Source organism: Embiotoca jacksoni, unplaced genomic scaffold, assembly GCF_022577435.1.
Source record: "Embiotoca jacksoni isolate LCO1_2020_lvr unplaced genomic scaffold, fEmbJac1.0.p SCAF_31, whole genome shotgun sequence".
NCBI classification, from domain to species: domain Eukaryota; kingdom Metazoa; phylum Chordata; class Actinopteri; family Embiotocidae; genus Embiotoca; species Embiotoca jacksoni.
Window position 1 is genome coordinate 5,052,770 of NW_027185383.1, and position 17,362 is coordinate 5,070,131.

The following is a 17,362-nucleotide window of genomic DNA, read 5'->3' on the forward strand; positions in this document are numbered from 1 at the left end:
AGTTGCAGTCTTGCCATCTTATATGTTGGGGAGTGGATGTAGGTTAATATTAATCCAGACACACACATAACTGTTGTGAAGTTTATTAAGACTGAAAAGTAACCAGTAAAGGTTGTTGTAGTGTAACATTATATTGTTTGAAAACGGATAACGGAATATGTTAGAAAATACAGTAATCATGCCACGACTCCAGTCAGATTGAAAACATGATGTGCTTCATCATCCAAAGAGGAAACATGATAAATTACCGTGAAGTCGGTAAACACATGAAGTGTCTCCGAATCAGCCGGTTGTGTACCTCAACATTAAACAGTTGAAATGTAAGGAGGAAAATCGAGTCCTTTCATTGATGAGTGAAATGTTAAACCGGACTTAACTTGCCTGATAAATAGTGACAAAGAGGCACGAGTATTTACACTAACATATACACAAAAATCCTCCAGTGGAAACAGAGGGACCACCGGGCCACGGTGGCAACAGTTCAAGTTTACAGATATCACAAACCACCCAACTTAAAACACTCAGAAGTCTCATTTGGTTTCATTGTCAACCAGGCTCAAGTGGTTTGATAAAAGTAGTAAATGCATGCACCTCAAACTTTTCTTTGAGGAAAATAAAACATCACAACCTACAACAGTACTCTCAGTCCCCACAGGACTCCAAACACTTATCAAAAAAAAACACTTTCTGGTTCATCAAAAATAGATCTCTTCCACTGTGTAAAATGATCCTCCTCATCATCAGGATAGCTTTGTCTTCAAATATAAATAAGTAAGGAAAATATGTGTTGCCACTAATGTTTTTGTAAAATAATTTAGTGAGTTGAAAGCAGTGAAACACACGAGTCACGTGTCAGTGTTAGCAGTTTTCAGCATAGGTGCGCTGTCATAGTCCTGTATTCATTAGATGACAAATAAAAAGGAGACACATCCATGTATAAATAACATATGATCATGTGAAACCCTACTTGAGGCAGAAACACAATTTTCCGTGTGTTTCTTAAGGTGCAGCTTCTCTTTAGTTTTTTGGGATGATTCAAGTGCCGACGTTGGCGTTCACAGTTTGATTGTTCCTGGCCGTCAGAGCACAGCCAGCCCGCCGTCGCAGCGGCTGGTGATCATGTTGCCGACCTCGGTCCAGGTATCCAGGTGAGGGTCGTAGATCTCCACGGAATCCACCGTCACCGGTGCGGAGAAGTCTCGGCTGGCCGCCCGTCCCCCAACTGCATACAGAAGCCCGTTCACTGCCGACACCGACACGCCTGCACGAGCGGTCGACATCGGGGCCACCTCCACCCATTTCTCCTGTACAGAGACATTTACAGATGTGGGAGAATGTTAAGAGTCCATTCGTTATGGATGTAGGACGACTCCGGGGACATAGATTTGTAAAATCAAAAATACAACTGGATAGATGTTGATAAAAGTACTGAAAAGCTGTCTCATTGGCAGCACGTACAGCATATGGAAAAAAAAAAAAAAGCTGGCCATTTAAATACCATTTGAGATGTGAGGAGTAGCTATTTCAGTGGCGTATAGTTTACAGACACCGGATCAAATTATATTAATCATCCTATACATTTCCAGTATAGCTTTTCAACAACCTTTTTAGGATTGTTAAAAACACCAGTGTCTTTTAGTGTCACTTTACCTCTTCAGGACAGTACTTCTCCACCGTCTCCAGTGCACCCAGCGCCTCATTCCAGCCGCCCACAGCGTAAATGCAGTTATTTAGGCAGGCGACGCCCACATAGGCTCGACGGGTGACCATAACGGGCAGCGCGCTCCATCGACGGGAGATGGGGTCGTACACCTCTGCAGAGCGCAGCTCCATTCCTTCGTCACTGATCCCTCCAATGACGTAAATGAATCCTGGAAATAGACGGCTGCATTTAGGTCAAAGCTGCTTCACCGAGTATGAAAGACTTAATGTACAACGAGATCAGAAGCATCTACGGTTACATTCAGCGTTTCTCTGTTACATAACAATACCGAACAATTTTCTGAAACTAAAAAAGGGAGGAGCACACCTTGGAGCTCGGAGCAGCCAAAGTAGTAGCGGGGAACTGCCATGCTGCCGATGACCTCCCATTTGTTGTCCTCTGGGTCGTATCGCTCCATGGTCTTCCCGATCTCAGAGCCGATCCAACCGCCTACAGGAACACAGCAGGTGACAGGAGTGACATTTGTTCTTCCCAAGAGGCTGGTTACGAATGACTCTTTTAATCACACTTACTAAATAATTTAGTGTTATTTCACAGTCGTATTGCAAAACATTATCTTCTGCATGATAACCCTGTTATAATCTAATCATTTCTTTAATAACATTTTCTCCGTGTTGCCTCACTGCATGTAAAACTGCACAATCGGCTTGTGGTGTTTTTCGGTCAAACAGGAATAAATCGTGGTATTTACCAAGTGCATAGAGAGCACCATGGCAGGGGCAGACGCCAACCCCGCAGCGAGGAAAATTCAGAGACGCCACAGCCGCCCACTGCTTGGTAACAGGATCATATCTCTCTGTGCAGTCGAAAATCATTGAGTCTTTCTCCCCTAGTAAAAACAGAAAAAAGAAAGGTCATTTCGCTGCCAGGCGGATAATCATTCAAAACGGAGCCCAGTTCAGACTCTCCCTCACCTCCCACCACATAGATCATGCCCTCCAGGACTGCGACTCCCAGCCCACTGCGGGCCTGATGCAGGGACGACACGGTGGTCCAGTACTGGTTGAAGGTGTCGAAGCGTTCCACGCAGCTCAACGCCCGGCTGTCACTCCAGCGGCCGCCCTGCAGCCGAGTGTAGCCTCCTGACACGAGGAAGCAGGACGGTCAGTCTCATGACATCTGTTATTTAACCCCATGAGATTTGTTTGCCTTGACATGTCATATTGTAAAACTTCACAGTCTCAAACTTAAAACCCTGCAGTCACTGTCGTCATTTAAATGACATGCCACTTCAATAATATAAAATAAGATATGTGATACAGTACCGATGGCATACAGGTATTTTCTTGCTTTTCTTCTCGGTCTCATCTTGGCTGGTTGTAGCTGACTGTACATCTTGTTTTCTTTGGGAGATTTTGTCACTTCAGTGTACTCCTTCAGCAGAGTCTGCAGTGCCACCCGCAGGCTGAAGTCGGTAATACCTTTTTAGAGCGGAAAAGGGTAAAAACAAAAAAAGGTTCAGTTAGGGTTTGTTTTCAAGATATTCTTTACCGTTTTTTGCATTTTACAACAACATATCGAATCTGAAATATAAAAAGTGCAAAATGTAAAAGTGGAATGCAAATGTTCATATTTTCCTCACCTTCTATGTACTTGAACAGTCTCTGTGGGGAAAGCAGAGGGAAGCGGACCGGCTCCAACACCTCCACTACGTGTTTTTTCCTCTTTGCCACATCTTGGATAACCCAGTCCATGGCTGCAGTGAATACCTGGTACTCATCCTCAATCCTCAGCTCCTCACTTCTGAGCAGCCGCACCAGCTGATCCTTCGACAGGCCCCTGAACTCATCGGTGACGCACACCTGAAAAGGAAATAGTTGATGGGAACAATTTGTAAACATTAAACTTGGAAATTATAATACGAGTTAAAGCACTTTTAGAAGCATAAATGATGCAAATACAGTGATGATGAGATGCTGATGGTGTTTGACTTTATGGAGATTATATCTACTTTCAACCAGCCATAAAAACAGGAGCTTTTAACAGCAGCACCAGATTCTTGACAAACATATTCAACGTGAAAAATGAATCTTCTGTGTGCAGACCTCCAGAAAGTGAACGTGGATGTAGTTTTCAGTAAATTCCAGCATCTCCAAACAGGCAATCTGCTCCAGGAACTGAAAGATGCCCACACAGTTGGACGGGTCCATGTGGCCCTTGAGAAACTCCCCACAGATAGACACCACCTCGTTCAGCTGCAGCATGTCCGCTGCCACCATCAGCTCCTGGACATTCTCCACGGTCACGCTGATCACTCCTGATGGGAAGGAAGGACACGTTTCCATCCGCGTTAGTACAAAACTACACCGGTTTTAAGGAACGCGACGACGGGGAATATCAGGACTGACGCTGACCCGTGTATATGAAGTCCAGCAAAACCTCAAAGACTTCGGTGTCCACTCCCAGGATCTGCACCTCGTCTTTGTCCGCCTCCCTCATCCCGCCAGAAAACAAGGCGGAGAAGTACGGGCTGCTGGCGGCGAGCACGAGTCGGTGCACCCTGAAGACCTGGCCCCCCACTTTCAGCCCCACATCGCAGAAGTCGGTGCGCAGTCGCATCTTGTTCATCTGTGCCAGGATGAGTCTGGCGTAGCGGTCTGAGGCCAGCAGAGCCTGCTCAGACCCCTGGGTTGCCATGGCAGCCGCGGCATCACCACCACCACCACCACCACCACCACCAGCGGGTGTTGACACAGAGATGGAGGACATGGCAGCTGAGGCAGGTCTGCGTTACCATGGAGGCCACAGCACACACGAGCCCTCCTCTCCGATGAGCGTCAGCATAAAAACGGGCCTGAAAAACACAAGAGGCACGAAACACCCCCCAAAAAAACAACAACAATGGATCTCAAGTCAACTGTCGGGCGACCAAACAACTTTTGCTTTACCAGCAAAATAATAAACAACATACGCTTTAAAAGCTGCCCTTCTTCGTTGTCACCAAAAGCATTGGAGAATAAGTCACGTGTCCATTTCGCTGTTTCTATATGAGCGTTAAAAACACCCGCTGTTAGCCGAGCATGCTAGCTTCAGTTATAATATTCAACAGGAAGATGGCGAGCTGGAAAAAAAGACAGCTTCTCTACTCGACTACTCGTGACTGCCAGCTCACTGAGAATTACGGACATGAATACGAACAAAAAGAAAAAGAAGCAACAGTTCTTGTTGGTTTTTTTTAGTTGCGACTTACCCGTAAAGTTTACCGACAAGGATTCAGGAGGCAACTTCCGTCGCCCTGCAGTCTGTCTGTCAATCCTTGTTTCCGGATCGACTGCACTGGGCTGATCCTCCTCCTTCTTCTTCTTTGAACTTTTAATGGTAGTTGGCAAACTGGCATCGAGGCGCATTACTGCCACCTACTGGACTGGATTGTCGGGCAAGTAGCTTGGCGAGAAAAAATAAATAAAACAACACAAAACAACAAACAAAACAAAAAAATAACCCCTAAATTCTCCTTGTTATTCCTGTTCCTCTTAATTAACTTAAAGACTGTAACTATCGTAATGTCTTTCTGGACTGGGTCTGACTCTCCAGGCATTACTAATAAATCCACGAACCCTCTTTTCTCTGAGTAGTCATAACTCTTATTGCTAAATTACAGAAAAGTGTGCTTTGTGTCTTAATTTTTGGTGTATTTATTATTGTTTCTTTTCTAACTGTTATTATTATATGTTTAAATATATTTAGTTATTGTGGGGGTCAGTTCAGCCAATTGGATTCAGCCCCAATTTCCCTGCAGGTTTTATTTATTTTTACAGATACAACGCCAGGTGGCGGTGTTGCCTTTAAACAAGCTGCTAAATGAAAGGAAGTCCTTGACAACAGGCCCCAGAAACCCATCATGTAAAATTATCATGGTATTCTTACCATGTTTTGCCCCCCAGCAGCAGAATGGTAATTTTAGATTGAGCTCTCCTCCAATGTTGGCCGTAACCTCTTCCTCGGTAGACTTGCAGCTTGCAACCTATCCTGCTCTTAGACAGTTTTACTGTGGTAGCCTGGTCCGGTTTTGTTTTAATCAGTAGCTTGGGATCAAATTAGTTTAAATATTATGTTGGAAACCTGTGTTTACCTACAAGGACTATACAGCACTGCCTGGGCCCTTTCAGACGTGTCTGGTGAAAAAAAACGCCTCTGAGCTACACTGAAACGTTCAAGATCATCTGTCACACACACACACACCTGAAATACAAGTCGGGTAACATCTGTCACTTGACTTGTATTTCCAGCTATTTTCTATGTGTCACTCAACCAGCCAGTGGTGCACAAGGAAATGTGACGTGACATCATCTGCGTTGACCAATTAAAAACTCAAAAGGCTGTCAGGTGCCAGTCTGACCATCTTGTGGCTGCACACACACCTGGCTGGGTTTCCCTCCTGTTGCCAAGTAGCCTCCCCGATGCATTTCCAGTATGTCTGGTTTCTCTAAAGGACGTCAAGCACGATCATGATCTCAGCTGAACAATTAGCTTATTGGATAATGGACTCTTAGTAAGCCAAAATAAAGACAAAGCTCACCTTCTGGCCTGAGTGAGTTAAAAAAAGAAAGAAAAGAGAAACAACTCTGTTTAATGTTTTCTCTCTTTGCAGGATGGAATTGAAGTTCAGTGTTAAAACTAGAAATTAAAGTATTAGAAGAAATTCTACATTCAACTTTTTCATTTTTTTTTTTTTTTTTTTACCAGATATCTTTTCACGAGTTAACTTTAATCTACTCCCACCTGTAATTTCTGCCATCTAATGTTTTTTTTTTGTTTTTTGTTTTTGCAGGAGCACGATTACTCCCACGAGCCTAAGTTATGTGTTAATGACGTTACTTATTTGTAACAGTCCTGAGGTGATCTGTGCTGTTTTGCAATTCAAGAGCCTCATTAGTGTTTCATTGAAGTGTGACAACAACCTCCATCCTCAATCAGCAGACGGTACATACGTGTTCTCTACAAGTTCAACACGATAAGATGCCCGTTAAGAGGTCGATGAACATTTCAGTCAGAAGTTCAGATTCTTCTTTTTGATGCCTTTACTTGGCACAAAAAGAGGCTTCTGCTAAAAACACAATATTCACCTTAATAAGTGAATTTTTTATTTTTTTTTACACTTTTATGTGTTTAATTTGTTTCATGAAAGTGTTTCTTTTGCTTCCCCCTTTGTTCATGATGCTGCTGCCAGGGGAGGTGTCCCTTGTTAGACAGGTTTTAAGTTTTTAATAAGTAGGTGAGGTGCTCAAATGAACATGGATGTGGTGACACAGACTTCTTTCTGCTGCTGTGTGATTATGCCTCTTCTTTTTTTTTTTTCTTCTTCTTCTTCTTTTTTGTTAGTCTTGGCTGAAGTCGCTCATTTTTTTTCTGCTATAGGGAATGTTCTTGCATGTCATGAACATCATCATTATTTTTTTACTGATCATTATGTCTCTCCCGTTGTGGTGAGTGTTTGCCTTGCTCCCCAGAATTTTCCCATGTAGTGTTGAGGGGGAGGAAGAGGGAAAAAAAAAATAAAAAGTGAAGAGTGTGAGGGGGTCATCGTATGGAAAGTGGTCACCATAATTACCGTGCTGTTTTAAGTGCAGGGTATGTCTGACTTTTTCACCGGGGCTCCGGCTAGACATTTTGACCAGGAAAGAAAAACATTATGAGATGAAACTGACAGATGATGTGGGAGTAGAGGTCAGATTTTACTGATTGGATTTAAACCTTAGCAGATAACACAAAACAAGTGTTTTATATCATGTTGCCTGTCTGCAATACTTCTGAATGGCAGGCTGCTGTTCTGACCTTCTGACCTGTGTGACCCCTCTTTATCCAACCCACCGTGTTCATGCACGCTTTCAGACCGAGCTGCGTCTGATTTGAACCCTAATGCTCGTGTGCCGTCTGCACCGGAGCTGGTGTCACATTAATTTGCCGGCCACGTGCCCACTGATACTTTTTTTTTAATCTATTTGAGAGCTGAAGTCCCACAATGAGATTGTCCTGAGAGCTCGAGGGACGCTGAGGTGCTTCATTTAATACAGCTGAAATCACTGGTGAGGATTTTTATTTATTTATTTTTTTTCTACTTTGAGATCGAGGTCCACATAATACTAGCTGTGTCACCGAATTAGGGGGGAAATCGTGCAAACTGTTGTGGTGTCTGCATCCTTCTCTACCTGTTTTAAAGAGGTGCGATCATCTTTCATCCCTGCCTAATCTTCAATCTGAGCCCCCTACCCTGATCGATGTCCCCAGAGGCCACTGACGTAACACAACAATGCAAAGAAATTATCGGGGTTTTTTTTTGCAGGTTTCGACGCATCAAAAAGTATTCAGAAATACAGGTTAATTCAGATAATGATCACACCTTATTCCAAACTGATTGGATTCATAATTGATAATATTATGTCATTTTCTCTTCTGATTATATTTGAGGACACAGATCATAAAGGAAGAGACCTCTGGGGCAGGATTAAACTGGGTCAGCGAGAGGCCATATGGTTTAGCAATCCAATCCAAGAATTATTAATTTTTCTATGAATTTAAATCCAACCTTTTTTCCCTTTGAGAGCTACTTTTGCTCTAACGGGCAGATCGTGATCTACTTTTGGAGAACCCTCTACTTTATGTTTAGATTTACTGTAAGAAATTTAAAAAATAAATAAATAAATAAAAAAAGCTTTAAAAGGGTAGTAAAGTTACGATGAAGTATAAACTTTTGTATTGTCTTGTTTGATGTACGTCATTGACCAGAATTCCTCCAGGTAGGAGGTAGGAAGTACATTTCTCTATTAGTTTTCTTTTCCACAACAACAACAACAACAACAACAACAACAACAACTCAGTGGATCCACCTGTGAACCTAAAACAGATCCATTAACACAGACACACACTCAACTGAGCCTACACGATAGACAAACTGGCTTTTATTTGTGGTGATTTCACAGGAATCGTAGCTTTGGTGTGTTTAATGGCTCAGTCTCTTGCCTACATGCTGGTTGGCAGGCAACAGGATCTCTTGCCCTCAGCCTATAAGCCAGCTATAATGTGAGCGAGTAAAAAAAAAACACAGAGGAGGAAAAAAAAAAATCCCTCATCGATTCTGCCTCCAACATAGCAACTGGTTGCTGATTGGCTGACGCGCGGCACTTTCTCGGACTCTCATTGGCTGAGCGGAGAGCGTGAAGCTGTGGAGTCGGACGGAGACAGAGGGGAGGAGAGACGCGATTGGCTGCTGCAAACTGAAAGCGAAAAACCTCTTTTTCTGAAAGCCTGCGAGACAGTTGATAGTGTGTGTGTGTGTGTGTGTGCGTGTGTGCGTGTGTGTGTGTGTGTGTGTTTTAGGCGTGACTCCAAAGGTAGTTCGTCCTGCACACTCACTTCCTTCAGTCAGGACTTATTTAAATTGAGAATTAGACAGCAAAATGAGTGGTGGGACTGAGGTCGGAGAAAGTAAAGAAAAGGAGAAGAGCTCCATATGTATGAGTGAGAGAAAAAAAAATAAAAAATGTGAAGGCTGGGCCTGTGCATGGAGCTAAAGGAAGCAGAAGTCAGGAGTGAACGGTAAACTGCTATAAAAGCAAATAGCTTTGGGACTCAGCCAGGTGGGAGTGTGCTCCAAGTTAAAGGAAATGTAGGAAAGGCCCAAGTTGACCTTTCCAGCCTTCGTTTTCGATACCATCCTGCACACGAGTGAGAGAAATGCACCGTCGGAGTTTCCCGCACCTCCTCCTTTCCTGCGCCGTCTGCCCACTCTCCCCCGTCTCCGGTACACTCATGCGGCCCGAGGGTGACTCAGCTTTTGGGTACACTCTGTCCCATCTATCCACCCATCTACGCTGCGTCTGGTCAATCCGAGCTCGGGCACGCGGTGCCGCCTGTCCACCCGCCGCTCTCCGTGCTGACACAGGTAAGAGGGAGTAATCCGTGGCCTGGAACTGAGGCTCTCCTCGCAGTACATCCCTGCCCTCTGCCCCTCATTAATCTCTACCTAACACAGACCTTACGTGATGGTCGGAAGAGGCCACCTGTCGCTCTGGGTATGGAGAGCCAGTGGTGCGGCCGTCCGGTGTCACGCTCTTATCCTCAGGGTGGTTTTTTTTTTTAAGATGATGCTAAAGTTTGTCAATTTGGACCACACATGTCATTATCAGATAATGGTGCAGGAGTTGTTTGCAAAAACTTTGGCGGGCAAAACCCAAGCTGCCAAAATACCAAACTGCATCCCTTTCATCGGATGACTGAAGTTGCGTTTCAAAGCGGTGCGTGGTCCCATTGAAGTAGGTCCGAAACATTTCTTTCTAGTGACTCAACGGCGGCCAGACTGTGTCGGGAAAGAGTGCGCGTATATCCTGCTATTGTCTTTATCGCTTCCTTTCGCTTCCATCCGTCGACGGCGTGTCCTCGAGTGCCCTCGCACCTCTGCTGACCCGAGGATAAGCTCATCGGATGACAATGGATCCACCAGAGACAGACGGTGAACCTCAGATAAATAAGTTATCTCATGCGATGTCATTTCATGCATTTTGGTGGGTCAGTTTTCATGCAAACTGTAACATTACTTAGAAAAAAAAATACCAAAATTGTGACAATTTTTTTTTTTTTTCTAAAATGACTAGAAACACTGCTTTGGTTGATCAAGATCAGCAAACAGACTTAGAAGGAAGGAAACAAAACAAAACAAAAAAAAAGCAAAGGATTACGCAAGTTGACAAAACTCTCATCAGTTTATTGTCTTTCAGCAAGAAAAAGGTCAGGATCTCACATTGCTTAGCTTCACCCGAGGAGTCCAATCTCCCCGGTGGAGTTATATTTTCTTGAGAGGTTTCTTCCACCTCCTTCAACGAACCGACCTCGGCAATACATTTTACGGTTTCGCTGTACAGAGTATCTATTGTCCTCAAACTTGAAAAATGTGCCAAGTTCAACATGGATTCCTTTTCCTCTTAAGCTATGTAGGCTGCATGTCACGAAAAACATTCATAGCTCGAGCAATGCCACAGTTCAAGTAATGGAGGCAGGATACTTCCGGGCCTCTGGCAGTTCACACAAACATCGGAGGCCACATCATACCAAACACCACCAAGGAGAGTGCATTTTTTTTTGTGGCAAATGTCAACCTCTCATAACAGCATTACCTTCACCACTACCACCACCACCACCACCACCACCACCACCGTCATCATACATTGCAACAATAGAAATACTGTTGGATTGCACTTTCTTCAAGCTTTCATCTTGTGGCATGTTTATAGAAAAAATATATATAGAATACAAAAAGCTTATAGTTCTTTGAGTAACAGAATATAACATACAGTACTTCAGATTATGTTTTGATCAGCACATCAGCAGGTGTACATAAATTGCCCTACCCTTGCCCAAATGCAATTACCGGACTAAACAGGGATGTAGTCTTGCTCACTATTAAGTGCTTTGGTCAATGGGTATAACATCGAGTATGCTTGTACTATGGTATTCTACAGGATGTTAATGCTACATAGCTATCCGCTGTATATGAATGTTAAGAAAGGGGCAAATAGTCAAGATGCACCACGACTTTTCACATATTCACACGTGGTATTTTACCCCAAAAAAAGGTTTGGTCCACCAAACCGATGCGATGAAATCAGCCTGTTTACAGCACCATGTTCCCCCCCTCCCCCCTCCCTCCCTCCCTCCCCCCCTCACAAATGCACCAAGTAGTAATAACCCAATATATATCTAACATATTGGTCAAATTTTCACAACTGAATACATTTTCAGTTGTTGAAAATGGACATCTCAAGCAACATCAACTGTGGTTGTAAAACTCGAACGAAAGGTGCAGCACCGGATGTCAGTGAGCAAATTTCAAGGTTGTCAACATCCCAAGCGAAAAGGTGTCCATCAAACAAACGAAGTACAAAAATGTGTTTAAAAGCTTAAACGGTCTCTTTGAAAAACAAAAAAAACAAAAAACAACAACAACAACAACAACAAAAAAAGTTCAAGCTGACATTCAAGTTCCGGTCCCACTTCAAATCTGTGAAATTCCCATTCACAAAAAAAAACAAAAAAAAAAAAACAACAACCGATGGAATCACTGTAGTGCAAAACCTTTTTACACAACGCAACCTCGATGCAGTCGTCCTCGCAGGATACAGTAAACATGTCCTTCATAGTCTCTCTATCCGCTGGGTTTTACATCTCCGGGGCGGCGGGCGGGAGCCCCGACGTGTGTTTTGGAGTCTGTAACAGTTTGTGTTCGTCTGCGTGTTGGGAAGGCGATGCCGCGGCTGTGGCGTGTACCGGGTGCGACAGCCGGACGTCCAGGGCGTCGTTGTGTTGCGCTAAGGAGTGCAGGCGGTAGTGCAGGACGAGGTCTTTCAGGGAGCAGTGGACGTCGTAGGGCTCGGCGAAGCCGTACCCGTGCGGCGTGCTGTAGACCATGCAATGCTTGACTTCTTCGTTCACTCTGTAAATAAAGGACACGGCGATGAGCGTCGGACAAGCGGGCAACCGTGCGAGAAAGCCGCTCGCTTTCCTTTCGATCCCGACGTTTCCACTTACACAACGGAGCAGGCGTAGCATCCCTGTTTGCTGCTCTCGCGGATCAGGAACGTCCCGGGAGCTTTCCCTTGCAGCATCTCCTCGGCCTGCGTTCGACTCAGCTCGCCGACAAACCAGCTCGTCTCATCCTGATGTGGCAAATTCTTCTCGTCTCCCTTCAACACGTACGTGCTGAGAAAAACAAACAAAACGACGACGACACAAAAAGCAGCGTTACAACGACCTCTGCGACACGGACTACCTCAATTCCAGTTTGAAGGTTGTGTGGAGACGCACTCGTCCAGGCTGTCACTGTGTATCCCCAGCCAGTCGTTTATGCGTTTCTGCCGTACGCCTTTGTGATTAAGCCAGCTGCAATGAGAGGTGCAGAAGGATTTTTTTTATTTTATTTATTTCAACATTACAATAATTACACATCACGGAGCAGCCGCTGTCCGTTTCTACCCACAGTGACGATATTCAGACGCCTTCTTACTTGAGGTACTGGTCTCTGATGTTGCGCAGCTGAATGAGGTCCGGCCGCAAGCTGTTCATCTTCCTGTCCGTCTCCCTGTAGTCCTCCACCTGCGTTCTCAAGTCTTCCTCCAGGTGGATTTTGCTGTCGTAGATCTCCCCGAGACGGCACTTCAGCTTCTCGTAGTTTATCAGAAAGCTAATGACAAAAAAAAAAAAAAAAAAAAGTAAAAGGTCACCGGCCCGAGCGGAGTTCGAGGAATATGGGGCGACGCAGGAGGCCAGATTTAAAACGACGTTTGAGGGCATTTCTGTTGAGAGCGTCGTGAAGTACCTCTCCAGGTCTTTGTCAGCTTCCTCTGAAATACTGTTCCTCTCAAACTCCTCTCCGTAGCGCTCCTGCTCGCGACACTGCTCCTCGAAGATCAGCATCGTCTCGTTGAAGGCCTCTATCGCCGTACGCTTCATCTGGATCTCCTGCAGCCCAGAGAAGAGATCCCGTCAGAAAAGACTTATTCAATGTAAATTCTACCGTTTAAAAAAAAAAAAAAAAAAAAAACGAACTGAAAGTTTGATGGTGAGAAATAAAAATCTTTTTTTTTTTTTAACCTGTGAGGTCTTTGTGAAGGCTTCGTAAAGGCGATCAAACTCCTTTGATTTCTCTTGGTACTGACAGTGGACTTCCTTGAACTTTCTCCCAGCGACGTCGACAGTGTCCTCTTTCACCTTAAGTCAAATATTACACTTCATTAAATGTGTGCAATCTCTTGTCCTCAGAATAAAAAAACAAAAACAAATACATCTCTTTTTTTTTTCTAGTGTCTGACTCATGGTGATTTACATTTTTTTTTAAAAATAAAAACGAATAAAATGCAGTAATAGTACCTGCTGGAAGCGGGACAAAGGATGGGTGAGCATCAGGTCCAGCGTGGCGTTATATTCCACCAGCGGATGGTGCTGATAGTGCCAAATGAGCTCCACGACCGACGTGAACGTGAGCGGGTCCGAGAAGCCGTACTTCCCGTCGCGGTGGTAGATTTTGATCAGCTTGTTGTGGCCGTCTTTCCTGAGAGAGCGGGGGAAACGCGCAAAATTAGATGCGTGTAAAGCATCATGTAAATCACTCGGTGATGATGTTTCTGTTTGGGATAATGACCGTCTTTCTCTCCGGCTTACCTTAATGTCAGCGTAAAGTCTCCCTGCAGCTTTGTGGATGCGTCACGCACCAGAAAGGAGCCGTCGGGCGTGTCTCGGAGCTTCTCGTTCACCTCATCCCTGAGGGGACGATCGGTTAGCGCTCGTTAACCGACGCGTCAGAAAGGACGGCAAGTTTGCCAGAAGACTGCGAATGTTACGATTATTTACCTCGTTATGTCTCCCCAGTACCATTCGGCGTCCTGTAGCGAATACGCAGGTGGCGAAAGGCAGTTGTTGTTGTTGTTCATCCTGGAAGACGCTGGCTTTGTTGACCTGGGAGGGAGAGCTACGAGAAAAAGATGATGATGAAATGAAATGAAATGCAACCATCTGATGACAGTTTCTAAGAAAGAGAATTACTGGGAACTGTGAAGCTGTAATCGGTCACAAAACTCTAGTAAAGTTTTGTCAAGAAAAACTTCAATATTATGAACCCACCAGCACACACACACACACACACACACACACACGCGCACACACACACACACACACACGCGCACACACACACACACACACACACACACACACGGGCGCACACACACGGGCGCACACACACACACACACACGCACACACGAGCACACACACACGCGCGCGCACACACACACACACACACACACACACACACACACACACACACACACTTTGTCACACCCTTGCTTAAAGGAGCCTGTCAAGATCTGAGGACAAGCCCAGGCATGTTTCCAAGAGACACCAACTGCCAAATCATTACTAAGATCTTAAGTGTGGTCAGCACAAAAAAAAAAAAAAAGAAAGTAAAATGTGGTCCACATTTCTAACTTTGAAATGTTTTTTTTTTTTTTAAACTTCCAAATATTGAAAAACTAATCATTAATAGTTTTACAGTTTTCTGCAACTCTTGCAAAGTGAATTCACGTCCAAAGTCTGAAGTTTGTCTTTGGCACTGTCCCGAATTGCATGACTGGCATTAAACAGACCATAAATGATATTTTGAGCCTCTTGGACCACCCCTCCCATCTTATGACCATTGCAAGCTCACAGATCATACGTTTTCCATCAACGTTATAGGAGAAAAAAAAAAAATACAAAATCTGACTCTGGCCGAGAGACTAAGCGTTTTCCTAAAAATGAAAAAAGGAGGGCAAACCGCATCAAGAGGAGGTGAAGGGCGATATATTTCACTGCAGGAACAAAAGTGTCTTTCATGAGGCAGTTAGGGAGAATACAAGAGCACCCTCAGAGAGGAGAAAATGTGGCTTTCTCCCAGCCATCCGCTCTCCTCTTTTTTTTTTTTCTTTCTGACCTTAAAATAAACAAAAGGCAGGTGCAGGAGTACGGTGGCAGGCTACAAAACTAAATGCTCCTGAACTCGGCAAAATGAAATGTGCAGCACACCTTTTCCTCTTCCAGCCTCCTGCCAAAAAAAACCAAAAAAAAAAAACCCTTCACTGGTTTCCAAAACCCACATGCTTCTACTAGTACAGGGACGCAATTTAAGAATGAAATAATAAATTATGTCAAATTAGTAGCCTGAAACACACATAAAACACATAATGGGTAGGTTAAGCATTAATAACCACACACAGGAGTTATATAAAGCATCAGGACCTTATAGGAACAATACAGGCTTATCTGTAGTGTTCCCATGGTGGGTCAGCACTATTTTATTTTCAGTTCATACTTTCGATTGCACCTTAATGACTGTACTGGAAACTGCTCTTTAAGTAATAACTGTATGAGGTAGGGCTGGTCAATATATTGATATCATGACATCAGACTAAATTTTGCCTTACATTTTTGATGTCATAATATGGAATACGTGTTGTCTGTCTGCTCCTAAAGGCTGCATTGTAGTGAAGTGACTTTATAACTATTCTATAATTTGCCTTTACCATTTAGTCACTGCGTCCTTAATACTGTTGATTATTTGTTAAAATAGCCATTTTGTAAATATTCCCTGAAAGTGCGAAATAATTGTGTACAATACTGGTGCAATCGATATTGAGGTATTTGGACAAAAATATCGTGATACTTAATTTGACGCTGTGGTGCAATTTTAATTCGAAGACGAATTAATTCAGTGCAGCTTCGTAACTGTGAATATTTGATGGGACTCAAAAAAAAAAAAAAAAAAAAAAAAAAAAAAAGCGAGCAGTGTTGCCAGAATAAAAAAAATTAAAAAAAAACCTAAAAAAACGTAGCAGTCAAATGATAAAAAACCCGAATCCAAAATGCTCTCTGGTGCTGAGTTTTCTGGAGTTCAGTCATGAGACGGGCTGTCTCGTCTGCGTGCCTGTAGCCTACTTTCAGGGCTATAGCGCACAAATTAACCACGGCTGGCTGCAGAGGAGAACAAAGCGGTCGTTTCATGCGGTGCGCTCATTAACGCACCCGCAACTATATTCCCTTCAAAATGCAGTCTTTGCACGGTTCCGCGCGTTGATTAAGTCTTCTTTTGGCGTAAGATGAGATGCAGGAAGGCTGTGCGTTCCTGTCCAAGTTTGCCATATGTGCTGGGACAAAAGAAAAGAGGCAAGCCACTGCTGCTGCTGCTGTTGCTGCGCCTGGTCCTCCGAAAGGTATTACGTAATTGGCAAGTGAATTGCGCTATGCATGCCTGGGCAATGCCACTGGGGGAGCGCAGCACCGAGGACCTGGCCATTATAACGTTTCACTAACTCATGCACCGCATTTGATCAGATGTCAGCTCTACTAAAGGCATTACACAAGTTGATGTTGTAGCAAACAGAAGAAAGCACAGGAGAAATCAAACGTTTTCCGACCTCCCTCCGCAGATTAGACAATGGCTGCCTTTAACCCTAACTTACCTGGTGGTGCTTGATCCATTTCGATGTAGAATAAACCTTCGGGAGGATAAACCATTCCTGTTTTTACAATAGTAGTCCAGGTGTCGTCTTCTTTTTTTTTTTTAAATGCACGTTTCTTTTTGCCGCAGATGGGCCTAATTTTTTTTTTTTAGTGTACTTCACTGCAGATGCCACGTCCCACACAGACCAAAGAAAAACTCCGTAGATTCCGAGTCCATAACCATCCCGCAGTCCAAATGTATTGTCTCCACATAGCCTGACGAACTGGGGACTTTTTTTTTTTTCTTGGCTGTAACGCTTGTCAGTCCGTGACCGTCTTGCTGTGCGGCGGCGCTCTACTTTACTTCATCTCGGAAGTGCAGCGACTTTAAAGGGCTGGTTGTGTCATCATCTTGGCACGGTTCATCCTGCTCCTACAGCAGGGGGGGGGGTCCGTTCCTTGAAGGAGTCATTGTCACGTAAAACACACGCCGTTAATGTAATTTTATACAGTAATTTCAAAGCAAGACTTTTATATGATAATCGCCCGAAGTCTATTTTGTCCGGTTAAATTCCATTTACAGGGACTTAGCGTATCCCACATTAGCAACCCCCCCCCAAAATTAAAACGGTACAGTCCAGACCGTTTCATTCAGCTCTCCTCGAGCTTCGCTGTAACAG

The 17,362-nt window shown here is 44.1% G+C and overlaps 2 protein-coding genes across 3 annotated transcripts; both read right to left on the reverse strand.

Moving 5' to 3' along the window:
- Nucleotides 1-67: 67 nt before the first annotated feature.
- Nucleotides 68-4,995, reverse strand: ipp (intracisternal A particle-promoted polypeptide). 2 transcript variants are annotated; one of them, XM_069164672.1, is made up of 10 exons: nucleotides 4,914-4,995; nucleotides 4,078-4,517; nucleotides 3,769-3,980; nucleotides 3,306-3,525; nucleotides 2,989-3,144; nucleotides 2,638-2,805; nucleotides 2,415-2,552; nucleotides 2,030-2,152; nucleotides 1,651-1,871; nucleotides 68-1,304 (listed from the first exon to the last, which is right to left on the reverse strand). In XM_069164672.1, the coding sequence occupies exons 2-10, from the start codon at nucleotides 4,430-4,432 to the stop codon at nucleotides 1,080-1,082; spliced, it is 1,818 nt and encodes a 605-aa protein (XP_069020773.1). In that variant the 5' UTR covers nucleotides 4,433-4,517; nucleotides 4,914-4,995; the 3' UTR covers nucleotides 68-1,079. The 2 variants fall into 2 exon arrangements, with proteins under 2 accessions (XP_069020773.1, XP_069020774.1); XM_069164673.1 differs by lacking the exon at nucleotides 4,914-4,995 and adding an exon at nucleotides 4,635-4,884.
- A 6,379-nt stretch (nucleotides 4,996-11,374) lies between these two features.
- On the reverse strand, nucleotides 11,375-17,040 carry LOC138207343 (phosphatidylinositol 3-kinase regulatory subunit gamma-like). Its single transcript, XM_069164504.1, has 10 exons — nucleotides 16,703-17,040; nucleotides 14,063-14,180; nucleotides 13,874-13,972; nucleotides 13,583-13,763; nucleotides 13,307-13,423; nucleotides 13,032-13,174; nucleotides 12,720-12,896; nucleotides 12,521-12,595; nucleotides 12,245-12,415; nucleotides 11,375-12,149 (listed from the first exon to the last, which is right to left on the reverse strand). The coding sequence occupies exons 1-10, from the start codon at nucleotides 16,755-16,757 to the stop codon at nucleotides 11,876-11,878; spliced, it is 1,410 nt and encodes a 469-aa protein (XP_069020605.1). The 5' UTR covers nucleotides 16,758-17,040; the 3' UTR covers nucleotides 11,375-11,875.
- Nucleotides 17,041-17,362: the final 322 nt, after the last annotated feature.